The following is a 25,118-nucleotide window of genomic DNA, read 5'->3' as shown; positions in this document are numbered from 1 at the left end:
AAACAGTGGAAAGTAATGAACAAAACAGTTCAAAACCTGAAAATTGGAAGAGAGAATCTCAGGCATTGGAGACATGATAGAGGAAATGGATCCATCGGATGTTAAATCTAAAAAAAAAAAAAATCTTGGTAAAAATGTCCAGGAAATCTGGGATTGTTGAAAAGGCCAAACAAAAGAATAATAGGAATAGAGAAAGGAGAAGAAACCCAGGTCAAAGGCACAAAAGTTTTCAACAAAATCATAGAAGAAAATTTCCCTACCCTAAAGTAGGAGGTGCCTATAAAGGTACAAGAAGCATGCAGAACACCAAATAGACTGGACCAGAAAAGAAAGTCCCCTCACTACGTAATAATCAAAACACTAAATGTACAGAACAAAGAAAAAATATTAAAGCTGCAAGGAGAAAAAAACAAGTAACACATAAAGGCATACCTATTAATTTTGTTTTGTTTTTCAAGACAGGGTTTCTCTGTGTAGTTTTGGTGCCTGTCCTGGATCTTGCTCTGTAGACCAGGCTGGCCTTGAACTCACAGAGAGAGATCCACCTGGCTCTGCCTCCCAAGTGCTGAGATTAAAGGCCTAGCTGCCATACCTGAATTCTCAGTGGAGACTCTAAAAGCCAGAAAGGCCTGGACAGATGTTCTACAGAATCTTAAGAGACCACAGATGCCAGCTCAGACTCCTAATCCATAGATGGAGAAAGAAAGACAGTCCATGATAAAACCAAAGAGCAATCCCAGACCAGCAAATTAAAAAAAGGGGAAACACACATACACACACAGCAAAATAACAGGAGTCAACAAATACTGCTCTCTCAATATCAGTTCCATAAGAAGATGGGACTTGATCTGCCCCAATATCTAGCTGTAGCACTCTGGGGCATGTACCCCAAAGATCCTTCATTCTACCATAGAGAGTTCAGTGGCAGTGTGTGGTTAGCATGGACAAGGTTCTGATGGTTTCAGACTTTAACTTTGTCCAAAAAACAAAACAAACCATTAACCCTCCCCACAACACCAACCAGAACAAACAAACAAACAAAACCTAAGAAAAGGAAGTTCTGCCAGATTACCCAAGTCTGAATTGTTTTGTTTGGATAAAAATGAGTTCTATTAAGACAGGGGTTGTGCTACACTCAGAACTCAAATAAGTATGCCTGTTTATACCTTGAGACAACCAAACCATGACGCCTTTGAGTGTGACAAAAGGCCTATATGAGTGCTTTCCATTGTTTCATATCGAAGGAAAAGATAGTGACTGTTACTGCTTCATCAGGGACATGTTGTATGATGTAGTTTTCATTTTTTTTTCATCTTTTGTTTTTACTGTGAGTGTGGATGATAACAGAGCAGTGATCATTGTTTTGAGAACCACTCTTTTAGAATTTTTGCTCTTTGTTTCCTTCCTTTTTATTTGCATGGTGCACTTAGGTTCTCCAGAAGAAGCAAATGAGAGAGAGAGAGAGAGGGAGGGAGGGAGGGAGGGAGGGAGGGAGGGAGAGAGGGAGGGAGGGAGGCGGGGAGAAGAAGAAAGGGAAAGAAAGGAGGCTCTCTGGTTGACTTAAAGAAATTGACTCATGGGCTGGAAAGATGACTCAGGGTAAAAATACTTGTTCTTGCAGAGGATACAGGTTCGATTCCCAGCACTGACACGACAGCTCACAACTGTCCATAACTCCAGTTCCAGGGCATCGAATGCCCTCTTCTGATTGCTGCGGGCACCAGGCTTGCATGTGGTACACAGATGTACATGTAAGCAAAATACTCATAAAATAAATCTAAAAATTAAAGAGAAAAACTGGTGCAAGCTTCTGTGGGGGCTGGCAAGTCCCGAATCTACACCTGTTGGAGCATGGCTCAGCGTGTTGTGCAGCCATGCATGTGTCTGGACACATGCAATCGGTGTCTCTCCCTTTATCATCTTAGGAGGTACTACACACACACACACACACACACACACACACACACACACACACACACACACAAGTTGTAAAGCCCAATGACAATGAAACCATGGAGCCCCACATAGGTTGTTTACTTCTTGAAGATGGTATCAGAACATTGTACCAGGCTGTTCTTGGAGGCTATGTGTTGGGCCCTTCCTGTTTGTTTTTGAATGACTCCTCCAATTTATTTCTTTTTCCCTTAATTTCCTTACACAGTGTAGGAGGCAGAAACAAGAAGATCCTGAGCTAAATATGAATGGGATTAAAATTTTGCAAAGCTTTAATGTTGAGTAATGTGTTCATACTAGTTAGGTTTTGGGCAAAACTTGGCACAAAACTAGAATCACCTAAGAAGATGGAACCTCAGTTGAGAAATTGCTTCCATCTGATTGGCCTGTGGGCATATCTGTAAGGTATTTTCTGGAATAATGACTGCAGTCATTAAAACCCATTCCTCCCCAAGTTGCTTTTTGGGTTAGTATTTTATCACAGTAATAGAAAGTAAACTAGAACACTGTTTTACATACATTTTTTTATGTGTAACCAAAGGTCTTTCTGTAATTATTACATACAAATTTTAATTACTTTATTTGGTGTCTCCTATTTAGAGCCTTTTCTCCTTTAGGAATCTTATTTTTGAACTCCCTTTCTCCCTGAAAATCTCTAGACTCAAGCTATCCATTTAAGGTGATGATTATGACCTGGTATCTGTTGAGTGTAGTCAGATTTTTCTTTCCCACCTGCCAGTTCTCAAATAATTGACATGGAGACTTAATATTAATTATAAATACTTGGACGATAGCTCAGGCTTATTATTAGCTAACTCTTACATTTTAAATTAACCCATATTTCTTTTCTATCCTCTGCCACATGGCTGTACCTTCTTCCAGCATGGCATGTTTATCTTGCTTCCCTCTGTGTCTGCTCCTGATACTGAGAAACTCTTCACACTCTGCCCTTCTTCCCAACATTCTCTCTGCCCCAAAAATCCTGCCTAGCCGTCGGCCAGTCAGCTTTTTAACAATGAGAGTAATACACATTTACAGTATACAAGGATTGCTCCACAGCCGTTGAGTAAGCGTTAAAGCAGAGGTGTGCCACCAGGCGTAGTTGTATACTACTGTACTTCTAGTACCCAGAGGCAGTGGCAAGGGCGTGCTATGAATGTGAGGACAGCCCAATCTACAGAGTTGAGTTCCAAGCCAGCAAGGGCTACATGGCAAGACCCTGTCTCAAAAAACAATGTGTCAGCATAGTGAAACTAGTTTTAATTCGTCCTTGCATACACCACCCATTACTATAAATAATTTAAAAAATGATCTTGAACAGTTCAGGATAATTTAGTTTATTACAGGCTGTTTCTACTTAAACAAACAAACAAATGAATGAATGGTAAGCAAACCAACCCAGAACTGTGGTTTTAACGGATGCTATTTTCAGTCTTTCTTATTCCTTGTTGTGAATATGTCATCATCTTTTTTCCGCGGGTCCCTCTTGTTTCCTTTGTGTGAAGATGCTGTCATTGGTCTTTTGCTACCTCTTGTCTGAGTTAAGACATGGCGGCTAATTTCCTTTGTCATCACAAAGTGTGTCTAACTGCTTGTGCTGTGCCCTGCAGTCCACACTGATTCATAATCAGCTTGGAAAGCAAAATAAACCCTGAGAGGACAGAGCCACTCTTGGAAGGGGCTGGTAGCACTCTCCATGCCTTTCCTCAGGATCTGGTGTCTCCCTGTGCAAAGGGATGCCTCTAGGGAGGGTTAATGCACCCTTCCTCCTTTGGAAAAATTTCTATTTTAAGTAAACTCTGTTCTTCCCCATGCTTTGGCTTCTTGGTAAATAATACATTTTTTTTTCTAGGAGTTTGATCTTAGTATTGCTATCTTGTTAGTGTTTGGCTTTGTTTTTTATTATTACCATTGAATTGATAGGCAAATATTTTAAATTTTTGATTCAGTGTGCTTTTCTTTTGCTTTATGTCCTAGAAGGAACCATTTATTTACTATTAAACACAGCCTGACAGGAAAGTAGGTTTGGTTATGTTTCCTCTAAAGCAGCTCTTCAGTAAGCCTGTCCTATGAGGAACAGACTCTTCTTAATGTCTAGGGCATTGCTGAACTGGCCAAGATAATTTCTGAAGTTCACTTGTGGCCTCTTGTATTTAGTCCTGTTCACATTACATTTTGGGCATCAGTTGTGGACTCAACAAATTGTGGCATTCTTCCCAATGCATTGTTTATGTTTGTATGTTACTTTGTGTAATGCTCCATGGGTGAGGTTACAGTATTATAGCTCCCTTGAGTCCGATGCACATGTACACTTACTCGTAGTATTTCTTAATTCTAACTGACGGATACATGGAGTTAAATATTCTAGTATCACCCTTTGTTTCTAAATATCAACATTGTATAGGGCACAGCTTCATTTCAAAGTATAGCTGACTGTATAAGTAATTACATGGGAGTTAAAATGCTCTGTTTGAGTAGTTAGGGGAGGGAGACACTGAGTGTGTGGCTTTGTTCATTATGTATGTGAGAGAGGATTGAACATAGTCTTAAACATGTGGTCATTTTTCAGAAAAGCATTTAAAAATTCTATAGCATATAAAAGATTTTCTGTTTAGTGATCCTCTGTATTTTAAATTATTTTTTGGTCATTGCTTTTTTAAGCATTAAGACAGAAGGGCTGGAACACCTTGACGTCCATTGATTAGTGCTTCCATTTAAAATTGCCGTAATCATCTTTTAGAATGAGAGCCATTGAACCATTATGAAAAGTACTTGGATTCTTATTTATAAATATTAAGTTGTTTAGGAATAAAAAGAATTGTCTGTTAATAGTCATTTTCCAGACTGGAGGGGGGTAACTCATAGTTAGGTTGGTTGTTTGCTAGTATTCATGAAGTCTTTGAGTTTGAATAGTAAATACAAAAAGAAATAAATATTTTAAGTCAGTAGACCCCTTGAGAATGATATCTTGTATCCCATAGTTTATGCTTTTTTTTTTTTTTTTTTAAAAAACAACATGAGGTCTCCTGGGTTTTATGTGGATACTCTTGGATCAGACCTGCAGACCTGACATTCGTTGATACTTTTAAGAGTGGTGGTGTCGGTCTACCTGCACTAACGGTTATGTATGAGGAGATCAGTGTGAGGGTATTGTTTCCAGCCATCTATAAGACATTAACTGCTGAGTTAGTCCAACCTTCAGTGCGTGAGACATTTAGAATGATTTTGAAAGGAATAAAATGACGCTTCCTGAGTGTTTATGATGTAGAGATCTGTTAGATGTTTGTCAGCTGAGTCCTCAGTTCACACTTGGTAAAATTGCCCTCTCTGGGAGCTAAGCTCCCAGAGGGCAGTAGGTGAAGTGATATGTCTGTTCTCCATGGCTTCCTGCATGTAGTAAAGGTTTAGTCATGGAGTCAGATAGGAATCCTTTCCTTTCCCAGTCCATGGGGCTATTTATTTTAAAAAACGAATTTTATAGCCACTGTTTCTTAATACCATTTAAACTTAGGATTTGATTTGAGATAAATGTCAATTAATTCAACTAGTTTAGATGCTTACTACTTAAGTATCTTTTAAAGAAATAGACACCATCATTCAATTATCCAACCTGCAGAAACAGTTATTTTTGTGCAGTGATAGGCTTTCGCTCACTCACTGGTTTTTTTGTTACAAAATCCTCCCCCCCCCCAGGACTATCCATAAATTACTTTCTCCCCTCACCTTTAGCCTTTCTAATTCATTCCAATACTGGAATGAGCTCTTACTAGTAAGTAGTAGCACTTCATAACAAAAAGGCGACTTAACTGGCATATCTTAAAATGTAGGCACCAGCACTATAATAGGGAAAGTAAAAAGTCTTGATGAAAGTCTTCTCATAGGTATATTCTTACTGAGTGAGTGTGCTTGTGGGTGAGTGCATATGTGTTGTGGTGTGTGTGTGTGTGTGTGTAAGTCAAGGTAACCATGGTTGCCACTCTTCAGGCACCATCTCCCTCCCTCCCTCCCTCCCTCCACCCCTCCCTCCCTCCCTCCACCCCTCCCTCCCTCCCTCCACCCCTCCCTCCCTCCCTCCACCCACCCCCACCCACCCACCCCTCATCAGTTCTGAGGGAATGTCAAGCTCTCATGGGTCTGGTGCTTGCCAAGTAGACTAGGCTTGCTAGGCAGAAAGCCCCAGGCATTCACCTGCCTCCACTTTCCCAGCACAGGGAATATAAGCATGTGCCTCCAAGCCTGACTTCTTTATGTGAATTCTGGTAATCCCACTCAAGTCGTCATGCTTGTAAGGCAAGTACTTTGCCAAATGAACTATGCCCCTGCCCTTGTATATGCTTTAATTCTTAAGTAGTGTATAGTTGTTCAGAATTAGTCATTGCTTGTGGAGATGAAAAATACCTCTCATAAAGTTGCTTGCTTCTCCATAGAAAATATTAGAAGTATTTAGGTAATTTAAGAGTATTGAAAGAACACAAGTAATGCAGGGAACTAAAAACCTTCTATAACCAGGCCAGGTGGTACAGGCCTGTTGTTCCAGCTAATTAGGCATTTGAGTCAGGATGACAACAAGTTCATGGATTGTAAGGGTTGCAAAGTGAGTTCAAGGCCAGCCTGGGCAATTTAATGAGAATGTTTCAAAATGAAAGTAAGGAGAGATGCATTGGTGTATTGCTATTGTGTACTATGCACAAGGCCTGGGGGTCAGTCTCAATACTATTTAAAACAAATACCCAGTTTACATCAATAAGATCTTTCCTTCTAACCTGTTTCGTAGTGCTCTGTCTTCTCATTTGCTACTCCCTGGTGTTCGGTTACAGCCATGTTACTTAAGAACATGGCTAGGATTTGAAGACTCTCCCAATTGGACCATTTAAGTAATATAGTTCATACACTGCCTTTCTCCATAACTACCATCATTTATTCTTTAAGGTAGTGATTCTCAACCTTTGGTTCATGATCCCTTGGGTGTCAAATAGCAGATATCCTGCATATCAGATATTTACATTACAATTCATGACAGTAGCAAAACTGCAGTTATGAAATAGTAATGGAATAATCTTACGGTTGAGGGTCACCACAGCATGAGGTGCTGTATTAGAACATCACAGCATTAGGAAGATTGAGAACCACTGCTCTAAGATTTCAAGTTACAGTGAGTTCTGGTATCTGAGAGATGGTCCTGTAGGTAATGTGTCTCAGACTTGTATCTTCCGGTGTGCTACAGAATGAAAACTTGGAAAATCCTAACAGTTACTCTTTCTTATAGGAAAGAGCTAATAGTAATCTCTCGTATAAGCTGGACACGGTAGCTTATCCTGTACTGAAATCCTTGGTACTAGGGAGGCTGAGGGAGATGGATCATTTGACTTGAGCCCCTGATTTCAATAGCAGCCTGGCCGACAGAGTGAAACATCATCTTAAAAAAATTCTAAAGAAACCCTTCCTAATGTTTAGCTGAAACTTACCTGCACATAATCTTAGCTTAAATTCTAGATCTCTTTTAAAAGAAATACAGATGGATTTCTATTTCATTTTTCTATTTCTTTAATAAAAATTAATTTAAAATTTCAATATGAGGGTTTTTTTAGTATTTCTGTCATATTTTTCTTTTATTGAAAGTAATTTTTTTTTTATACAGTATGCTCTGATCATGCTTTCCTTTCCCTCAACTCCTCCCAGTTCCTCCCCACATCCTCTCCCATCTGGAACCACACCCTTTCTGTCTCTCATTAGAAAACAAAAACAGGTATCCAAGGAATAATAATAAAATAAAATAAAACAAAAAACAAGTCGGGATAGGACAAAACAAACAGGAGAAAAAAGAGCCAAAGCAAAAGCAGGAGAAACATGTACAGAGGCAGAGTCACCTTCATTCACTCACACAGGAACCCCCTAAAAGCATAAAACCAGGAACTATAATGTACATACAAAAGAGCTGTAAGGTCACAAACAATCCCCTGACACAGTTATGAGACAAAGAACCTCCAAGGATACCACTGAGTTTCTTTAGTGTTGGCCATCTCCTGCTGGGCGTGGGAGGGATTGGGGGACATGGGGGAAACAAACCTTAACACAGACAGCTAAGGCACGTAGGAACTCACAGAGATGAGGGGCCATAACAGGTCTGCACCAGATGAGGCCCTAGAGCTGAGGAAGTAGACACATGCCTCCATCCCTAACCCAGAAGCCAGCTCCAGGTGATAACCCCATTCTGTTCGAATACAGCTGTTATGCAGGTCTCTTAAAAGAGCATTCTTGCCGGGCGGTGGTGGCGCATGCCTTTAATTCCAGCACTCGGGAGGCAGAGCCAGGCGGATCTCTGTGAGTTCGAGGCCAGCCTGGGCTACCAAGTGAGTTCCAGGAAAGGCGCAAAGCTACACAGAGAAACCCTGTCTTGAAAAAAACAAACAAGCAAGCAAAAAAAAAAAAGAGCATTCTAAGTGCATTCTCTTCCTTAAACCTACTCAGCTCCTTACAGTTGTCCTAAATATCTATGGTGTTTTCAGCATGCCAGGCGGTGGTGGCACACGGCTTTAACCCCCGACTTGGGAGACTGAGCCAGACAGATCTCTGTGAGTTCGAGGCCAGCCTGGTCTACATAGCAAGATCCAGGGCAGGCAACAAAACTACACAGAGAAACTGTCTCAAAAAGCCAAAAAGGAAAAAAAAAAAAAAAAAGACTACAACCTTTACACACTGCCTTTCCTAGGCTAGGAGAGCTAGGATGGGTTGCTGCCCTTCAAGTCAGATTACAGCAGAATATCCTGTCTTCCTGGCTGTGGATACCGTACATCTGATGATATAGCCTGTAACTATATTAGGTTCTCAGTAATCAAGCTTGACACGTCCAGAACCTCTTGGCTAGATCAGTTTTATAGACACCCCTGTCCACCTCCCTAACACTTTCCTTCTCTAAGTGCAGAGCTTTACGTTTAATCTCTCTGAAATGTGGGTTTCCTTACTCTTTTTACGTATCAGGGTATAAAGCCCCTAATTTTGCTAAAAATTAAATGAGTTATATTTATAGTGACCCAGCGAATATATGCCCATTTCCTCATGTTGAGGACTGTAGTAACTTCACACATTAGTTGTGAAGTGCAAGTGGAATCATTTAGGTGTTTATACTTTGGTTGAACAACTACTGTGTATCATGCTTTAGGATCATTATGGCATTATCAGAAATAAAATCCTCCGATGGTCCAGGACCTCAGCTAACCCATATTACAGTTCCTAATGCAGTATTTTCCTGTTTTTGTTAAATAAACAGAGCGGACATTAGTGGCTCATTGTCTTCCTGCAAATGTATTAGTCACAGAGGACTTCAGTATAGGAGACTAGCAGGGAAGGTATAATTCTACATGTTTGGACTGTCAGCTTTATGAAATATAGCAGGCAGCCCTGTGTGAAACCTTTGCTGGAGGAAAGGCTCTCAGGCATTTTCAGTCCGTGTTCAAGGACTCCACCTCTGAAACCTTGAACACTGCAAGGTTGAGGTCTGGCCTTTTCTTAAAATAGGTTCAAGGAAATGAAGTAAGCCTTATTTAATCTGCTATTGAAGTCTGCTCACTTTTCAAACAAGTGCATTTCTAAAAGTCCAGTGTTGGAAATTCTGGTGACTCACCGGCCTTGTTCCTGTTTCTCTGCTCTCCACACTCTCATCGTTTAACCTTTTTCTTCTTGGTGCTGTATATGAATATGGAACATAGTAATTACAGGTTGGCTACCACCTTAATTTCTCAGTTATGAGTCACTTGCAATGTAAATCGTTTGTTGTCAGGAAGTTTTATTTTTTGAAGAGAGAAACCACCTAAAATACAGATTCCTTCAGAGTATGTCTCTGGATAGTATCAGGCCATTGTTATGTGTACTCCATTAGATAATTCTGACATAGCTTCCAGGGGTTTAAATCCTGCATTTAATTTAGATTCAACTGAGATATTTAGTTAACATTTTCTAGGTGTCAGGCAATGTGCCTACTTCTTTTATATTTTATTTCATAATCAAGTTATTTTTAATAATGAATTGGAAGCACCATTTTATAGATTAACTCTGTGACCACTTCCAGTGGGATGTGTGAAAGACTAATCTGAAGTATACTCAAGGATGAAATAGATTATGTGAAAATGTATGATTAAGATTTAAAGGGTTTCTCAGGAGGGACCTGATGGTTCAACCCTGTGATCTCCATTGCTTGGGAGTCTAAAGCAGGAGGATCACAAATTCAAAGCTTCCCTGGACAACAGAGTAAGTCCACGTGGTAGAGTGTGTGCCTAGCATGTGCAAGGTGCCAGGTTCAAGTACTACCTCCTACCTCAAAATCTTTCCTTTTTGAAAGATGTATTTGAGGGGGAGGGAAGTTTGAGAATGCACGTGTGTGCTGCCTGCGTGAGTTTATGTTTACAATGTGAGTGTAGGTGTTTGTGGAAGGCTAGAAGAGAGCATCAGGTCCCCTGGAATTGGCGTTAGAGGTGATGGTGAGACCCTTGTTGCTGGGAACTGAATCTGTATCCTCTGTAAGAACAGTGAGTGCTCTTAAGCACTGAGCCAGTTTTTCCAGCCCAGTTTTTCTTTTTGAAAACTTATGGTAGTAGCATTGGAGACAGGGTCTTTCACTGATGCTGAAACTGCCCATTTTCAGTAAGGCAAACCACCCACCTGGTTGCCTGGAATCTGCTGGTCTCCACTCCCAGAACTTGGGTTTCAGACAAGGCCATGCTGAGGATCCAAACTCATGCCTTCATGCTCTCAAAGCAAGTGCTCTTGGCGATGAACCATCTCCTTAGCAGCAGAACACAGTATTTTTGAATGTCACTTCTTTAGGGGACAATAAAATAGTAGGAATCAGATTTGTAAAATTCTGATTTTTTTAGTTTTCAAGGATGACTTCCTTCTTCCCTTCTCACTGACAGGTAGATTCTCAGCTTCCGTAATTTTTCCCTCTGGCATAAGAAGAGGGAATAAATCAATGCATAACTGCTAGGACATAGTTGGATAGGAAAACTAGACCTCTGTAGTCTTCTGATCTTCTAATTTTGTGCCTTACACACCTTTTCTAACAACAAAAAAAAAATACATGTATCGTTTTCTTGTATCCTTTGGGCTTAACTGTTTGTAAAGTTTATTGTGAGTGGTGGGTAATAGTAAGAACCAAATAAGTTCCAAATATGAGTATTAGTTACTGATGAAAGGAACAGACTACTTTTCTCCATTTTTGAGTAATTAGAAATGGTGACTATATTAGAAGAAAGAGTGGAACAGCATTACATTTAGTGGGGATGCCTTTCCATTAGGGAGGTTCAGGAACTGTGATCTCTGCCTTTTTTTTTTTTTTCTTCACATTATGACTAGAGTTGAGAAGTTTTCAGTTCTTGACACAGCAGAAAGGGTTTTGTTTTGTTTTTCCTAGATCTGTTTACTGTTTCTAAGTCTAGACAGCTAAGAGATGGGGTAGACAGAACACAGGTCAGGGCTATATCCCGGTCTCATGGTTTAGCCGTGCTCATATAAAATCTGTACTGGAGGATTCTTCTAATCTTGGGCTCCTTTTACTTCTTAGCTAGTCCCTGACATAGTTGTGTCAGTGTATTGGTTTCCAAGTTGTCAGTACCACGTCTGAAGGTATGAATGTTGTGGGCATGGAGCCAGACCCTGAAGCCGTCATGCTGAGTCCCAGCACAGAGGAGCTTTGGGGCCTAAGGACGTGTGATTTTCTTACTTCACCTCTCAGGTTTCCTATCAGGTTAGTTTCCTTCTTGAAAGAAGTGACACATTTTTCCAGAGAGAGCTGACAGTAAGTGGGAAGGAAGCCTTCCTGTTATAAGGCAAGACACCACCACCATGAGGCTATTGAAACTTGGAGAATTGCTGGCGCATAGATGTATTGGCATATGGGCTAGATGAAAAATGTGGAGTTTGATTGTCTAGGCCTTGAGTCAACCACTTCATGTTGTGATAAGTGCGTGTGACAATTAAGTTACCACTTTAAGTATATAGTTCAGTAATTCCCATTGCCGTTTAAGCATTAGCACTATCCACCTTCAGAACTTTTTTATCTTCCAAACTCAGACTAATCAATAACTAATCAATACCCACCCCTCACACGCACCTGGGAACACCTATCCTGGCTGTCCCTAAGAATTTGGCTAGCTTAGACACTCAGAATGGAGTGGCTTACAGCATGTGTTCTTTCCTAACGGGTTTATTCCGCTTAGCCCACTGTCCTCCTTGTTTACTCTGCTCTAGTGTGTGCTGCCTTTGAAGACTGAGTCATGTCCTAGTGGATGTAGATACCACTTCTAACCTGTGCATTTGTGTGTGGATTTTCATTGAATTCCTCGGTCTTGGTGCCATTTGCTTTTGAATTACATCTGTTACAGAACACTATTTGAAATTTTCTGAAGGATAAAAACATGATCTTCCCAGTGTGTATTTCCAGTCACTAAAAATTTGATGCATCTGTTCAACACAGTTGTAGGTGGCCATGTTGTAAAGCATGCTTGGGGCTGTGAGTCCCGTGAGTTGTACCTGACAGACATGGTAGCAGCCAGCCTGGGCTTAGAGTGTATGTGGGGAAGTAGAGTAACGGTTGAAATAGTATCATGACAGAAAGTAAAATCACAACTGTAGTAAGACGAACTACTCTTGTGGTAACTACCCTAGGAGAACATTTTACCAATTGGTGTATTTTGAAATGGAGTGAGACACAAAAGGAGAGAGTTTAGGTAGAGAAAGTAATCTACTAAGGTCTTTTTGCCTGTCCAGGAAGCAAGAGAAACCCAAGAGACCTAGAGCAGGTGTGAGCATGTAAATCTTTTTTAAAAAAGTATTTAATGTGTTTATTTATTGTGTGTGTGTACACATTTGCATGTGTGCTCCATAGTTCCTGGATGGAGCGGCGAGGAGGAGTTGTTTTCTCCTTCTATCATGTGGGTCTGCGAACCAAACTGCATTTGTCAGGCTTGGCCGCAAGCGTCTTACCCGCCGAGCTGACTCCCCAGCCCAAAGTGTGTAAATCTTGGAAACTGTGATGATTTTGTTGTTGTTGGGTACAGTTGTACATTTTAATCTGTACAAGGATCATAGAAGATGGAAGATAGATGTGAAATGATGAGGCTTTGGCTTTCAAAGACTTGGAAAGAATATGGCAAATGGGTTGAATGTGTAGTATGTATAGTGAATCCAGACTGTTGATTTTTTTGTGGTTTTGAAGGCAAAAAAATAATTCCTAGAATGGGATGGTAGCAGAGATCAAGAGAGACCTGCACTGGAGAAGACTAGATAGTTGAATGAAATAGTATGATGGGTATCAGATGTTGATGGTGACTCAAACACACGTGAATCTGTATCAGATCAAAGTGGCCTTTGATCCTCATCATACCTAGGATGCTTTACACTGGGTAAAACAGTGAAAGCAGAAATGAATTTTTGCAAGATTGGGTTGTGAAGTGTGGGAAGGACTGAGACTGTAGACATAGGAGAACATGGGGTCTAAGGATGAGCCTGGTTTAATTCTGTGCTTGGGGTAGGAGCGCCATGGGAGTTTACAAGTTGATGGGCAGACCTTTGGTTGGGAGCAGTCTGTTCAAATCTGTGGAGATCAGATGAGTAATGCAAGAAGTCTAAGAAGGGGGCGGAGGAAAGGAGAAGAATCTACCATCACTGTTGGAAAGAGTAATTGCCTTTTGTTATGAAGAGGAAGAAAGAACAGGATGGATGCAGTCTTCAGATAGAGGAGAGCCCCAGTAGGAAGCTCTGACATTGCCCAAAGCCACGGTTAAAGATGGCATATTTTCTGTAACTGTTTTCTGTCCTCTCCACCTTTCGAAGGTAGAGCTGATTGTGAGGGCTGATGGGAGTGTCCTTATTCCTTGTCGGCTGTAATGCAGCCTCCCAGGTAAACCTTTATGCCTGGGTGAAATGAAGAGTTTGTGAGAGAATGATGTATCTTCATTTAATTTCAGCTCTACCTATAGAAGTTTGGTTTGTTAAAAAAAAAAAAAAAACCCACCAGGTGGTTTATTATAATATTATTGACAAGACCATATGTGCATCTGTGTATGTATGTGTGTGTGTGTGTGTGTGTGTGTGTGTGTGTGTGTGTGCTCATGTGTGTGTGAAGATTTCATCTTCTAAATTTAACAAAGCTTGCTAAGCATGCATTTTATAAAATTTTAAGACATGCTAATTTACAATGGCACAATAATAATGGAGGGTGGGGTAGAGGTCACATTGATTCCTTTCTCCCCACCTTGGTGGAAAAAAAAATCATATTTTAGTTCAAAGCTGTTCAAGTAAGTCCTTGCTCCGTTTTCCCACCCTGTCTTCAGTGATATTATTTGGAGTCAGCAATCAATGGATTCCATCCCTCTGAGACTTGCTTAACCTACAGCCGCTGATATAATACAGGCAAGAGCTTGTTACTTTATCTGATTTGTCCATCGCTACCTTAATGAGTGAAATGGTTAAGTAGAGGAGGGGGCGAGCCTTAAGGAATGTGTGTACCGTTGGAGCTGAATATTTCAGCGTATATGGGGAGAGGGAGGGTGAGAGAGAAACCCACTTACATCACTAGAACCACATCGAGTGTGAGCCTTGCAGGTTAAGAGACAGACTACAGTGTCTTGCTTTCTGCGGGAAGCAGCAATGCCGTTGGTTTCCTAAGAGGGATTTTTTTTATTTAGAAAAGGAAGCTTTCTCTACCCAGGAAATGGCTTTCCTTGTGCGTTGCTATGCCAACTGCCTGCAGCCATGGTCCTCCAAAGTAAGCACAATAATGTAATTATATTGGTGTATTGCATTCAGACTCATGATTCTTGAGATTGCATGTGTGTGTGTGTGTGTGTGTGTGTGTGTGTGTGTGTGTGTGTGTGTGTCGCATGTGCTGTGTTTCTGTCAGTGACTCCGGCTCGCAGGCATGCTTGTGTTGAGTGTGAGGGACAGACATCATTCCATTAAATGTCCATCAGTGTCATACCGCTGAGATTAATTGTGCAAACTTGGTTACTGGAGTGGGACAGAGATCACTGGTCACCACTGTCAGCATCATTAGCAGCTAGGGAGGAGGTCCTGATTCACACGCTCTGCCCTGATTTTTTTTTTCCTCTTCCTCTCTCTCTTTTTTTTCCCGTGGTTGGAGGGGTCTGTACGTGTGATTGCAAATGAAACAAGAGTGTTAACAATGCTTGGCTGAATGCTAGAGACTGGCTTTTCACCACCCTGGCTAATATAATTCTGTATTAAGCCTTTTGGAGAGGAATCTGTGTGCAGTCAGCCATTTTAGCTTTTTTTCCCCCCCTTTTCTTTTGCCTCTTGTTCTTCAGCCTCAGAAATGATCTTGTTCTCTCAGGAGCCTGAAGGCCGGGTGAGGTTCCCTCGGCCTTGTCAGAGGCTCGGAGGGTTAGAGTTTCAGTGTGATAAAAATGGAGCCGAGCACTGTCGCTCTGATTCCTTTTCTGTCTCCAAGTGTGAAGGGTTTTTAAGCTCACCAGTAGTGACACTTTAAGCTGCAGCCTGGTTTTCCCTCCTCCCTCTTTTTTTTTTCTTTCTCTCTCCCCCTTTTTCTTTTAATTTCATGCTGTGGAGGGTGACTTGCCATCGTGAGAGGTTGGTACATGATGTGTAGATTCAGTTCAGCATATGTTTCTTCATTATGAAACCACTGGCCGCGCCTGCTAGCCATGGAGTGCTGGGCCAGCAGGAGAAGCAGTCCGTAAGTATCCAGGGGCTGCCGGCATCCCAGGCTGCCCGGCTGGGGGGCAGGCAGTGTGGGGAGCAGGCAGGGAGCTTTTCCACGGAGCGGAGCGTTGCTCTTCTCCAGGGGAAGCGGTGCTTTAGAGGGTAGTGATAGTCTGCTCAGGGGAGGGAGGAGGGTGAGTTTCAGCTCGCTTGCTCTTGTGATTTTGCTGTGATTTCTAAAAATCTTGAGACCAACAGTTTTATTTAAGCAAGACCACGAGCATTGAGAAATATTGGACAGCTGATTTTTTTCTCATTAGAAAATAATGTAGTTCTCACGAAATGCCCAGCCAGTTTGTTTGAGAAACCTTTCTTTGGTTGAATGTAGTGAAACATCATGAGAGGTTCCGGCCCATGGGAATCTGGCAAGGAATGCACGTGGAGGTGGGCGGGAGGGTGGGGGGCTTCGGCTATTGATTTGGTAATAAAACCGTCGGTGGTCCGCTTCTGACTTCCTAACCTTTGTTAATGGGTGATGAAAGGACACTGTATTGTTTTAATGCCACAGAAAGAAATGACTGCTCCTTTGTAATTGGTCCCATGAGTCAGCTATGCGATTGTCTTGCTGAAATCCCACAGGCAGCAACTGCTGTTTGTGAGAAACATATTTCTGTGTCTAACTCTAGGTCAGAGCCTCCTGTTCCAGGAATATGTGCACTCCTGTGGTGACACTTTTGTGTCACCATGGCACAAGTTTTTTTTTTTTTTTGCCAGTTTGTGACATTGATGTGTGTGTGTGTGTGTGTGTGTGTGTGTGTGTGTGTGTGTGTGTAACACACACACAAAATCCTCCAATTAAAGTGCTCATGTTTAGGCAGATTTGTAAGCATTTTAGAACTGCTTCCTTACATATCCTAGGCCTGCACATTATGATGTAGGAGTTAGCTTTCATGTATGTTAGCTTTCATGTATTCTAAGAAGTGATGCAATAGCGTCAAACTTCATACGTGTAAACCACCCAAGCCTTGAAAATTAGCAAATAGGATGCCGCGAATTAGAGTATTTAGGTTTAGGTTTGTCGATGTAATGGGTTCTGTCGTCACTCAGTGATCAGCATTTCAGTTGGATGTAGGAAAGTTCCTTAGGTGCTGTGACTGAGAGGTGGCGCCTCACCTGGTGAATGAGCCTCTTGTTCTTCAGTTGGAGCTGCTTGCTGGCAGATTTCAGTGCTGTGGTTTTTTTTTTTATTTTCCCAGCCCTGTCCTGCTAGGGGTTCTAGGCATGCTTCCCTGATTAAATCTCTTCAGACCTAATCGAGAAAAGAGCAACTATTCACTTCATTTCACAGAAGAAAGGTTGTCAAAGAGAACTTCCCTTGGAGTTGGATTTTAGTCCAGGTCTTTGTCGCTTAGCTCCTGGTAGTTACAGCTTCCAGGTAAAGAATGCCTGTTAATCTGCACTTGAGGCACATCAGAAGATTTAGATCATAGGCTCACTGTGCATCTTTCTCATGTAACCTTTCCCAAAATGGGAAGGGGTGGAATTTTTCCCAATACACATTTAACAAAGAAAATTATTAGCGTCACTGATGGGTCAAGGAAGAAAAACCTCTTAAAGTTGTGTGAAAATGAGCTGTTGGGATAGAGAGCACCAAGTATCAGCTCATTAACAGGGAGTTGTGGTTCTACACTCCCGATTTGTTTCCATTAAGTACTTTATATCTCACTAAATGAAATGCTGGGATTTGCACCCGGGGCACAGAGTACAGGGTGTGGGCAACTTGTGGTTCTGAGGTCTTGCTGTTGGCCATTGTCTCATCCATTCTGATTGACATGTTGTCCCTTGGCAGTCAGACTTCAGAATGCATGTGGAGCTGGGTCAGAGAAAACAACTCTGGTTCTCAGGCAATGGTGGTTCAGTCCATAGTGGTGAGCGGAATAGACTAGAAGGCTCTTTTTTGCTCCTGTGCTGTTATACCAGAAAAATGTCATACCTGACTTCAGTTGAGTCATTTCCACTAAATTCAAAACTATTTCAGGCTTTGCTTCTCTGTACTGTCTGTGGCTGTTTAAATGGCTCCCGTCCCCACTTGAATTATAGAAGGAAGTGTGGTACTATAACAGTGAAAACAGTTTTAGGGGACTCCATTAACGGTGTTTTGGAAGAGTCTTCCACATCATACAAGTGTTATTCTTTATTTTCTGCCTCACTCAGTAGACATCTCTGTTGCTTAGCCCATGCATAGTCAATACTATTAAGTGTTCTCATTTAATTGGATTTTTGGATTAGCAAAATCTTATTTAACCTTTTGAGGTTTTAAAACATGTGAATTTTGTGTATTTTCTCATCTCCATCCCATTTCTGTGGGCCTCACTGATAACAAGAAGACAATTACAGAAATCCATCAGCACACGGCTACTTTAATTTCATATAATGATTTTTAGTTGGCCCTTGTAGGAAGGAATGTTGCCATTTGGTAAATATAGATACCTTGTGAGATCTTGAAAATATAGCATTGTTCACATTTCAGAGATGTTACAAAAAAAGAACCATAATTGTAATAACTGCAAATCCATGTTGTATGGGAAAAGCTTTCACACTCTCTGGAAATTGGAGAAAATGCTGGGATAGCATTAAAAGTCTCTACTCAAGCCAAGTGTGGTGGTGCACACCCATAACAGCACCAGGAAACTAAGCCAGGAGGGTTGCAAGTTCAAGGCCAGCTTGGCTGTATAGTGAGCCCTGTCTCTAAAATCAACTAGACAAAATGTCTCCTTTACTCAGTATATCAGCTTTTAAAGACTTTCTACAATTTGAGGCAACTCTGAAACTCTGTAAATCCTTCCAATTGGCCACTTTAACATAATGGCCTTGCTACTGTCAAACTGATAAACCTGTTTTCTATTTGAAAAATTTTACAGAAATTATTGATTTATGCAGCGTTTTGTCTTTACCTTAATCCACACTGCGAGTTGTGATTAAATAGTAGGACAAGGTGGTGTGCTGAAGGGAGTGCCTACTTTATGTGGAAGGAATCACTGCAGTCGCTGCCACTGTTGAGCATTTGTTGCACGTCAGGTACCATGTTTCACATTATCTTTCTGAATTCCAACAACAGAGCCCGAAGAAAGATGTAGGATTGCCTTTAGGAACGAAGAAACTGAAGTTAAAAGAAAAAGACACACAGGACTCAGGAATGTGCATTGCTCATCATTGCAGCCTAGGCCGTTATCTTGCATTAAACTTAGGTCTAGAACACCCCCCTTCATGTGGCCAAATGGCCTGTAATTTACACACTTGTGTAAAGTATATAACCTTGACCACAGTGTTAACAGATGAAGCACAAAACTTAGAACAGCGCTGGCCTTTTACCCGCTCTTTATTCTTGGTACACATGACATTGCAGTCACCATTCTTATAAAAGCGGTGGTACTTGTGGTCAAAAGTACCTAATTCAACTGCATGTTGCTTGGCGTACTTAAGATTGCATCTTTCCTTTTTGAAATGAATTACCTTGAAGCTGGAGTGGAATGGCTGGGAAAGGATGTCATGGAGCCCAGTTTCTTCCTCCTGGCCTTCTGTGCCCCTGTGTGCCTCCCAACCCCCAGCTCTTTCATACTATGGATCTATCATTGGTTTAAGCCTCAAGTATGGACCTTGCGGTGTAGCCTAGCTAACCCTGAAGTCATCCTGCCTCACGTTCCTGAGTAGCTGAGACAGGAGGTGGGAGCCACCTCTTCTCACTTGCTGCTTAACACTTTAAACAAACTTCATGCCTTAGTTTCCTTAGCTGTTCCCATATAACTTTTAATTACCTTACCATAGTCTCTTGGCTCCACTGAAAGCATAAATGTTTTGCTGTTCCTACCTCCTGTTAGTGCCAGAGTGACCCAGCTTTACCACTGAACCATCTCCCTCCATCTATGCTAGCTGTGACTTGTGTGAACCATAGGGTCCATTTAATCATTCCCCTCCCCTCCCCTCCCCTCCCCTCCCCTCCCCTCCTCTCCCCTCCCCTCCCCTCCCCTCCCCTCCCCTCCCCTCCCCTCCTCTCCCCTCCCCTCCCCTCCCCTCCCTTCCCCTCCCCTTCCTCCTCCCCTCCCTTCCTCTTCCTCTTTCCCTTTTCCTTCTTGTTTTAAGTCAGGGTTTCCTATATCTCAGGCTGGCAGAAGATAATTTTGAACTTCCGGTCCTCCTGTGTGCTGTATTTATAGGCATGGACCACCATGCCTAGTTCATGTACTACTGGAGAGTGACCCTGGGACTTTATGGATGCTAGGCAAGCACTTGAACACCTGATCCACATCTCATCCTTAGTCTCCTCTCCTCTCCTCTCTCTTCCTTTGTTGGGGGTGGGGTGGAGACCCTCTCTTTTTTTAGTCTCCCAAGTACTTGAATTACATTGACATTTTATGTGTTCCTTGGCCAAGAAGATGAAGAATGGCTTGGCTTATGTTATAAGTTCCTACGGCCCTTTTAAAAAGGTATTGCTTCCCTTCTTGGATGGTTTTCCTCTATGCTTTTAAAATTCCAGGCAAGCTGGTCTCCTTTCAAGCAGTTGCCCCTTTCCTTTCCAGTTTCTCGGCTTGACTCGCTCTACTTTGCTTGGCCTGACTTCCTCCATCTCTCTTCAGTCTTGTCGGTGCTCTGTCTCAGTGGTAGGAATTCAGGAGCGCACACTATTTAACATTTAATATTCTTATTTCTTCTAATTGGTGCTTAGAAAGAGGCTTGGCCTTTATGGAGACATGAGAAATCCCACCTTGAATGAGTTCTTCCCCCTTGTGTACCATGTGTTGTATGGTTGGAATTTAAAACTGTTTGTCAGCTGTTAAGAATAAAGAATAAAGAAGGCTTTTCAAGGCTGGCAGAGTAACATGTGGGACTCAAAGCAGGGGGCTGCACAGAGTGAGGATACAGAGGGATCCAAGGACAGCAGACTCATCACTGTTGGCATGGCCTGTGTTAGAGAGGATCGATAGGTTCAGTTGCTGGTAGGTAAGAGATGAAAGACTGTAGTCTGAAGATCTAGCTGGGTAAGTGTGATATATGTTAACGAGACCAAGTTTAAGAAAACCCAATTGAGAAAACAAACAAAAAAGAACAAGCTGCCTCCCACCTCAGCAGTTTGACCTTGTCTGTTTGCATTGGTTAGGGTGGCTCTTTAACATTTGATTGATGCGTTGCCCATAACAATGAAAAATAGCCTGAGCACTAATTATAGACGGTAAGTTAGGACTCCTTCTCAGAGGTTAAAACTCCTCCTCCTCTTATCTGATCTCCGTTTTGTCTATTGCGACAGATCTATTTCCTGAGATGAAATAAACTTATCTCTTGGGAAGATTTTCCTCAGTGCTTGCTCACAGAGAGGCTCCGAGGACGCGAGATCCTATTGTATTGTTCAAGGACAAGGTCATTTTGTCTTGGATTTGGGCCAAGAAACCCTAGCAACAAATTAGATCTTTTTAGCCCTGTTAGAAGTGAAGAAATATATTTAGAGACTTGCCCAGGCATTGCATGTGCTGTTTACATGTGTGCAGTTCTGAAAAAGGTCTTTTTCATTGTAGTGCACACACCAGTGAAAGCTTCGCCGTTAGCCAAAGGAAGCAGTGTACTTCATAGCCTTGCTTTTAAATATTGTTCAGTAGTGATCCATTTGGAGGTACCTGAGGATAAAACCAATTGATTAGTGGAAAAGAGAATGCTCAAAGTACGTTATTAGAAGCTCAAATGCCCCCCCCCCATTTAATTGTTTAACTATTACAAGACCACTGATCATAGTATCAATATCTTATCTTAGGTCTTTGAAGTAGTGATATGTAATTTGCACCAAATTAAATGCTCTGGAAGTTTCGTATTAGGGGTATAATTATTCCTTAGATACAGTTTCCATATTGCTAGTTCCCTTGGGTTTGGGTTGGACTACAGTCTTAGCTATTCTATTCAGGTAAACTCTTCTTGGGGTAGAGCTCAGTGTATAACGTGTGCTTAGCGTGGATGAGGCCCTGTTTGATCACCAGCTTGGCTAAAGAAAGAGAACAGCTCACTGCTCCTGTGTCTGTAGTAATCCTGGTGTTTTCACAGCTTTCCTGTCCAGATCAGTAGTGATTATCCACAGATTTCATTTGGATTGTGGTTTGGTTATGAACTTAAAAAAGATTTAAAAAATAAAATAAGTTATATGTATGTTGTAGATATAGCCATGTGAGTATGTATATGTATATACACACTTTTTACATATGTTTAACTTAAATGAACTTTTGTAAATGTGTCTTCAAGGTTTTATGACTTTCCCTGTTCTAAGATCTTTGCTCTGTTTTATCTTGGTTTTTTTTTTTTTTTTTTTTTTGGTTTTTTTTTTTTTTTTTTTTTTTGGTTTTTCGAGACAGGGTTTCTCTGTGTAGCTTTGCGCCTTTCCTGGAACTCACTTGGTAGCTCAGGCTGGCCTCGAACTCACAAAGATCCGCCTGGCTCTGCCTCCCGAGTGCTGGGTTTAAAGGCGTGCATCACCACCGCCCGGCTTTGTTTGTTTTTTATGGTGGGAGGGAGACAAAGTTTCTCTATATAGCCCTGGCTATGCTGGAACTCACTATGTATATTTGTTTGCTTCTTTCTTTCTTTCTTTTTTTTTTTTTTTTTTTTGGCTTTTTAAATCTATCTATCTATCTATCTATCTATCTATCTATCTATCTATCTATCTATCTATCTGTCTATTCCTTTTCAGGGTGGTTTTGAACTCTCAGAAAAATTACCCCCTCTCTGCCCCCTGCATTCTGGGATTAACTTATATCACCATGCCTGGCTCATTTCTTCATTAAGAAATGGTCTTTATTTTTGGAGATATGACACATGCTTACGATTATTTATATTTAGAGTACTACAATACTAGTGCTTTATAATGGTTTGACTATTGTACAGAGTGGGTTAAAGAGAATTGTGCCTGGTTTTCAGAATATAGACTATGAAGTTAATGCACAAATTGATAATAGAATAAATGCATATTTGCCACTCAACACACATAAATGTGTGATGTAACAGAGCACCTTCTAGGGCATCCTTGTGAGCTCATAGCCTTTGCCCATAGCCTCTCTTGTTGGTAGTGAAACATGCATGCCATGAACTGGACTGCTTTACACTTTGCCGTTTCTGTGTATTAAATGAACCTCAAATTATAGGCCTTGTACATAGTCATGTCATATTCTGTCGTGTGTGTGTGTGTGTGTGTGTGTGTGTGTGTGTGTGTGTGTGTAGATATGTAGATTAGGTAGATGATAGATATAATCTTACTTGATCTCACAGTGTTTGTCATGTGCCTGGGTTCCCTTTTCACTCTTCGGTAATTATATAAATACTCTGTACATGCTTCAGATGACTTCATTCCATATTAATGCACCAGATCCTCCTGTTTATCAGAAAAACTGATTACAAAAGCATATGTGGCATATGTCAGTCTTGTGACAAAATGAGTGAGTGAAAACTTTATGATTAAAATTATATTCTTTTGTAGAGAAAGCTAGGGGGATGCATTATTGTTTACATTGACTTATTTTGATGATAGACTGAAGCATGCCCCCACTATATATGTCTGTATACACATTCATATTTCATATACAGGGAGATGCACGTCTTTGTAAATAGAAGCAACCCATAATCTCAATTCGAATTTTGATATTTGGTAAAAGCTAAAATTTTGCATAGATTATTTTTAGTAGAAGTAACTGATTAGATTATTTTTAGTAGATGTAATTTGTATGGGGTTGGAAATATGTACTAACCTCTTAGGATAAATGTCTTTATTTTCTTACTGCTTTGTATTAGAGGTCTTAAAAATACAGATTACAGTGGGCACCTTTTTATCCATCATTTTCAGTAGGCCAAGATTTCACTGAGTTTTATTAAAGTGCCAAACACAGCATCATACTTTTCATTATAACGGAAGGCAATGTAGCATGATTGTTGTTGTTGTTGTTTTTGTTTGTTTGTTTGTTTGTTTTTAAAGACCATGGAGTTGTGTTTTGGCTACCTCTTTCCTAGAAAGAAAAATAAGCCAGACATTCTTAACCTTTGATTATAATATGTGTTGTACATGTAAGTGCTCTCTTTTTGTTTTCCTTATTCAGCCATGCTGGAGTTGGTGGGGTTGTTGTGGCATACAGGTTTTGTGGATGTTGTGGGATGAGGGTTGTGTGCCTTTGGTAACAGTGAGAAAGAAGAGCCTTAAAGTCTGGGGTCTCTGTTTCAGAGCCTGAGCTGGCAGCTCTTGGGGAAAGGTCAGCAGAAGTAGAGAGATGAGTGCAATTCATACCCATGTTTCCAGTTACTGAGAATGTGAAGGATGAAATTACCCTTTTATGTATAGCTAATACATTTATGCTTTTCTTTAAAAGGACTCCTTTGATCCATCTATTCCCTAAAATATGAATGCATAAGGCTTCCTGTTGAAATGAACACCAGTTTTGGAAATATAAAATCATACTACTTTATAAGTAGCACTTGCCAAAACTACCTAAATATTTGCAGTTTTACATTTATTTATTTGTGTACACACATGTGTGCATATGTACCATGTGTGGGGAGATCAGAGGACAACATATGGGAGTCAGTTCTCTCCTTCACCGTGTGAGGTCTGGAGATGAAACTCAGGTCATCAGGCTGATGGCACATTACCCAGGGAACCATCACACTAGCCCACCAAAACCGTTCTTAGTTTAGAAGAGGTATCGCTGGAGTAGCTGTGCTGAGTTACTTGTGCTGCATTCATGGTATGGTTATTTAGGCAGAGTTAGCTCAGTGACCCTATGTAGCCATTGGTTGTCCTGGACATAATTTATAATTAAAAAAAAAAAATAGGGCTGTTGAGGTGGCTCAGTGGTTAGAGCGCCTACTGCACAGTCAAGAGTTCAGGTCCCCAGAAGCCGTGGAAATGCCTAACAGACGTAGTTGCCCACCTCTAATTCTAGCTTCAGAAAGCAGAGACAAGCTCTCTGAGCAGACTACCCTTCTCAGCAAGCTCTGGCTTGACTGAGACCCTGCCTCAGAGAATAAGGGGGAAGAGCAATTGAGGACTATTCCTGACACCTGACGTCAACTCCGTTCCCCCGACACTCATACATATGCATGTACACCTGCCGCAGACGTGCACACACACATGAAAAAAAAAGTCAAGTTTATGGTGTGTATGTATTGAAAAGATAGAAAACAGATTAAAAACAAGGACGGGAAAAAGAATCCCAACTTTCCTGTCCAGATCGTTGGTATTGTTACAGTATTGGTATAGGGGCTGGAGAGTCAGCCCAGCAATTAAGAGCACTTGCTGCTCCTCCAGAGGACCTGGGATGGTTTCTAGAACCCACAGCAGGCAGCTTTGGACTTCCTGTGGCTTTCTGTAACTTTAGTTCTAGGGGACCCAACATACCTTTTCTGGCCTCCCTGGACACCCACACACATATGAGAGCAGACATAACACACACACACACACACACACACACACA

The 25,118-nt window shown here is 41.2% G+C and overlaps 1 protein-coding gene across 11 annotated transcripts in view; it reads left to right on the top strand.

Annotated features, from left to right (window-relative positions):
- Rapgef2 (Rap guanine nucleotide exchange factor 2) overlaps window positions 1–25,118 on the top strand; it is a 240,177-nt gene that overhangs the window by 128,769 nt on the left and 86,290 nt on the right. The window contains exon 1 of one of the 11 annotated variants that reach the window (XM_015999589.3): window positions 14,566–14,713. The exons of 9 other annotated variants lie outside the window; for them this stretch is intronic. In XM_015999589.3, coding sequence (XP_015855075.1) covers window positions 14,660–14,713 — 54 coding nt within the window. In that variant the 5' untranslated portion in view covers window positions 14,566–14,659. Of the gene's footprint in view, window positions 1–14,565; window positions 14,714–15,351; window positions 15,662–25,118 lie in introns of those variants that run through there. One more of the 11 variants, XM_015999588.3, reaches the window with a different exon arrangement.

This window comes from Peromyscus maniculatus, chromosome 6, assembly GCF_049852395.1.
Source record: "Peromyscus maniculatus bairdii isolate BWxNUB_F1_BW_parent chromosome 6, HU_Pman_BW_mat_3.1, whole genome shotgun sequence".
In the NCBI taxonomy this organism is placed as follows: domain Eukaryota; kingdom Metazoa; phylum Chordata; class Mammalia; order Rodentia; family Cricetidae; genus Peromyscus; species Peromyscus maniculatus.
The sequence above is the reverse complement of the archived record's forward strand: the minus strand, read 5'-3'. Positions and strand labels throughout refer to the sequence as shown.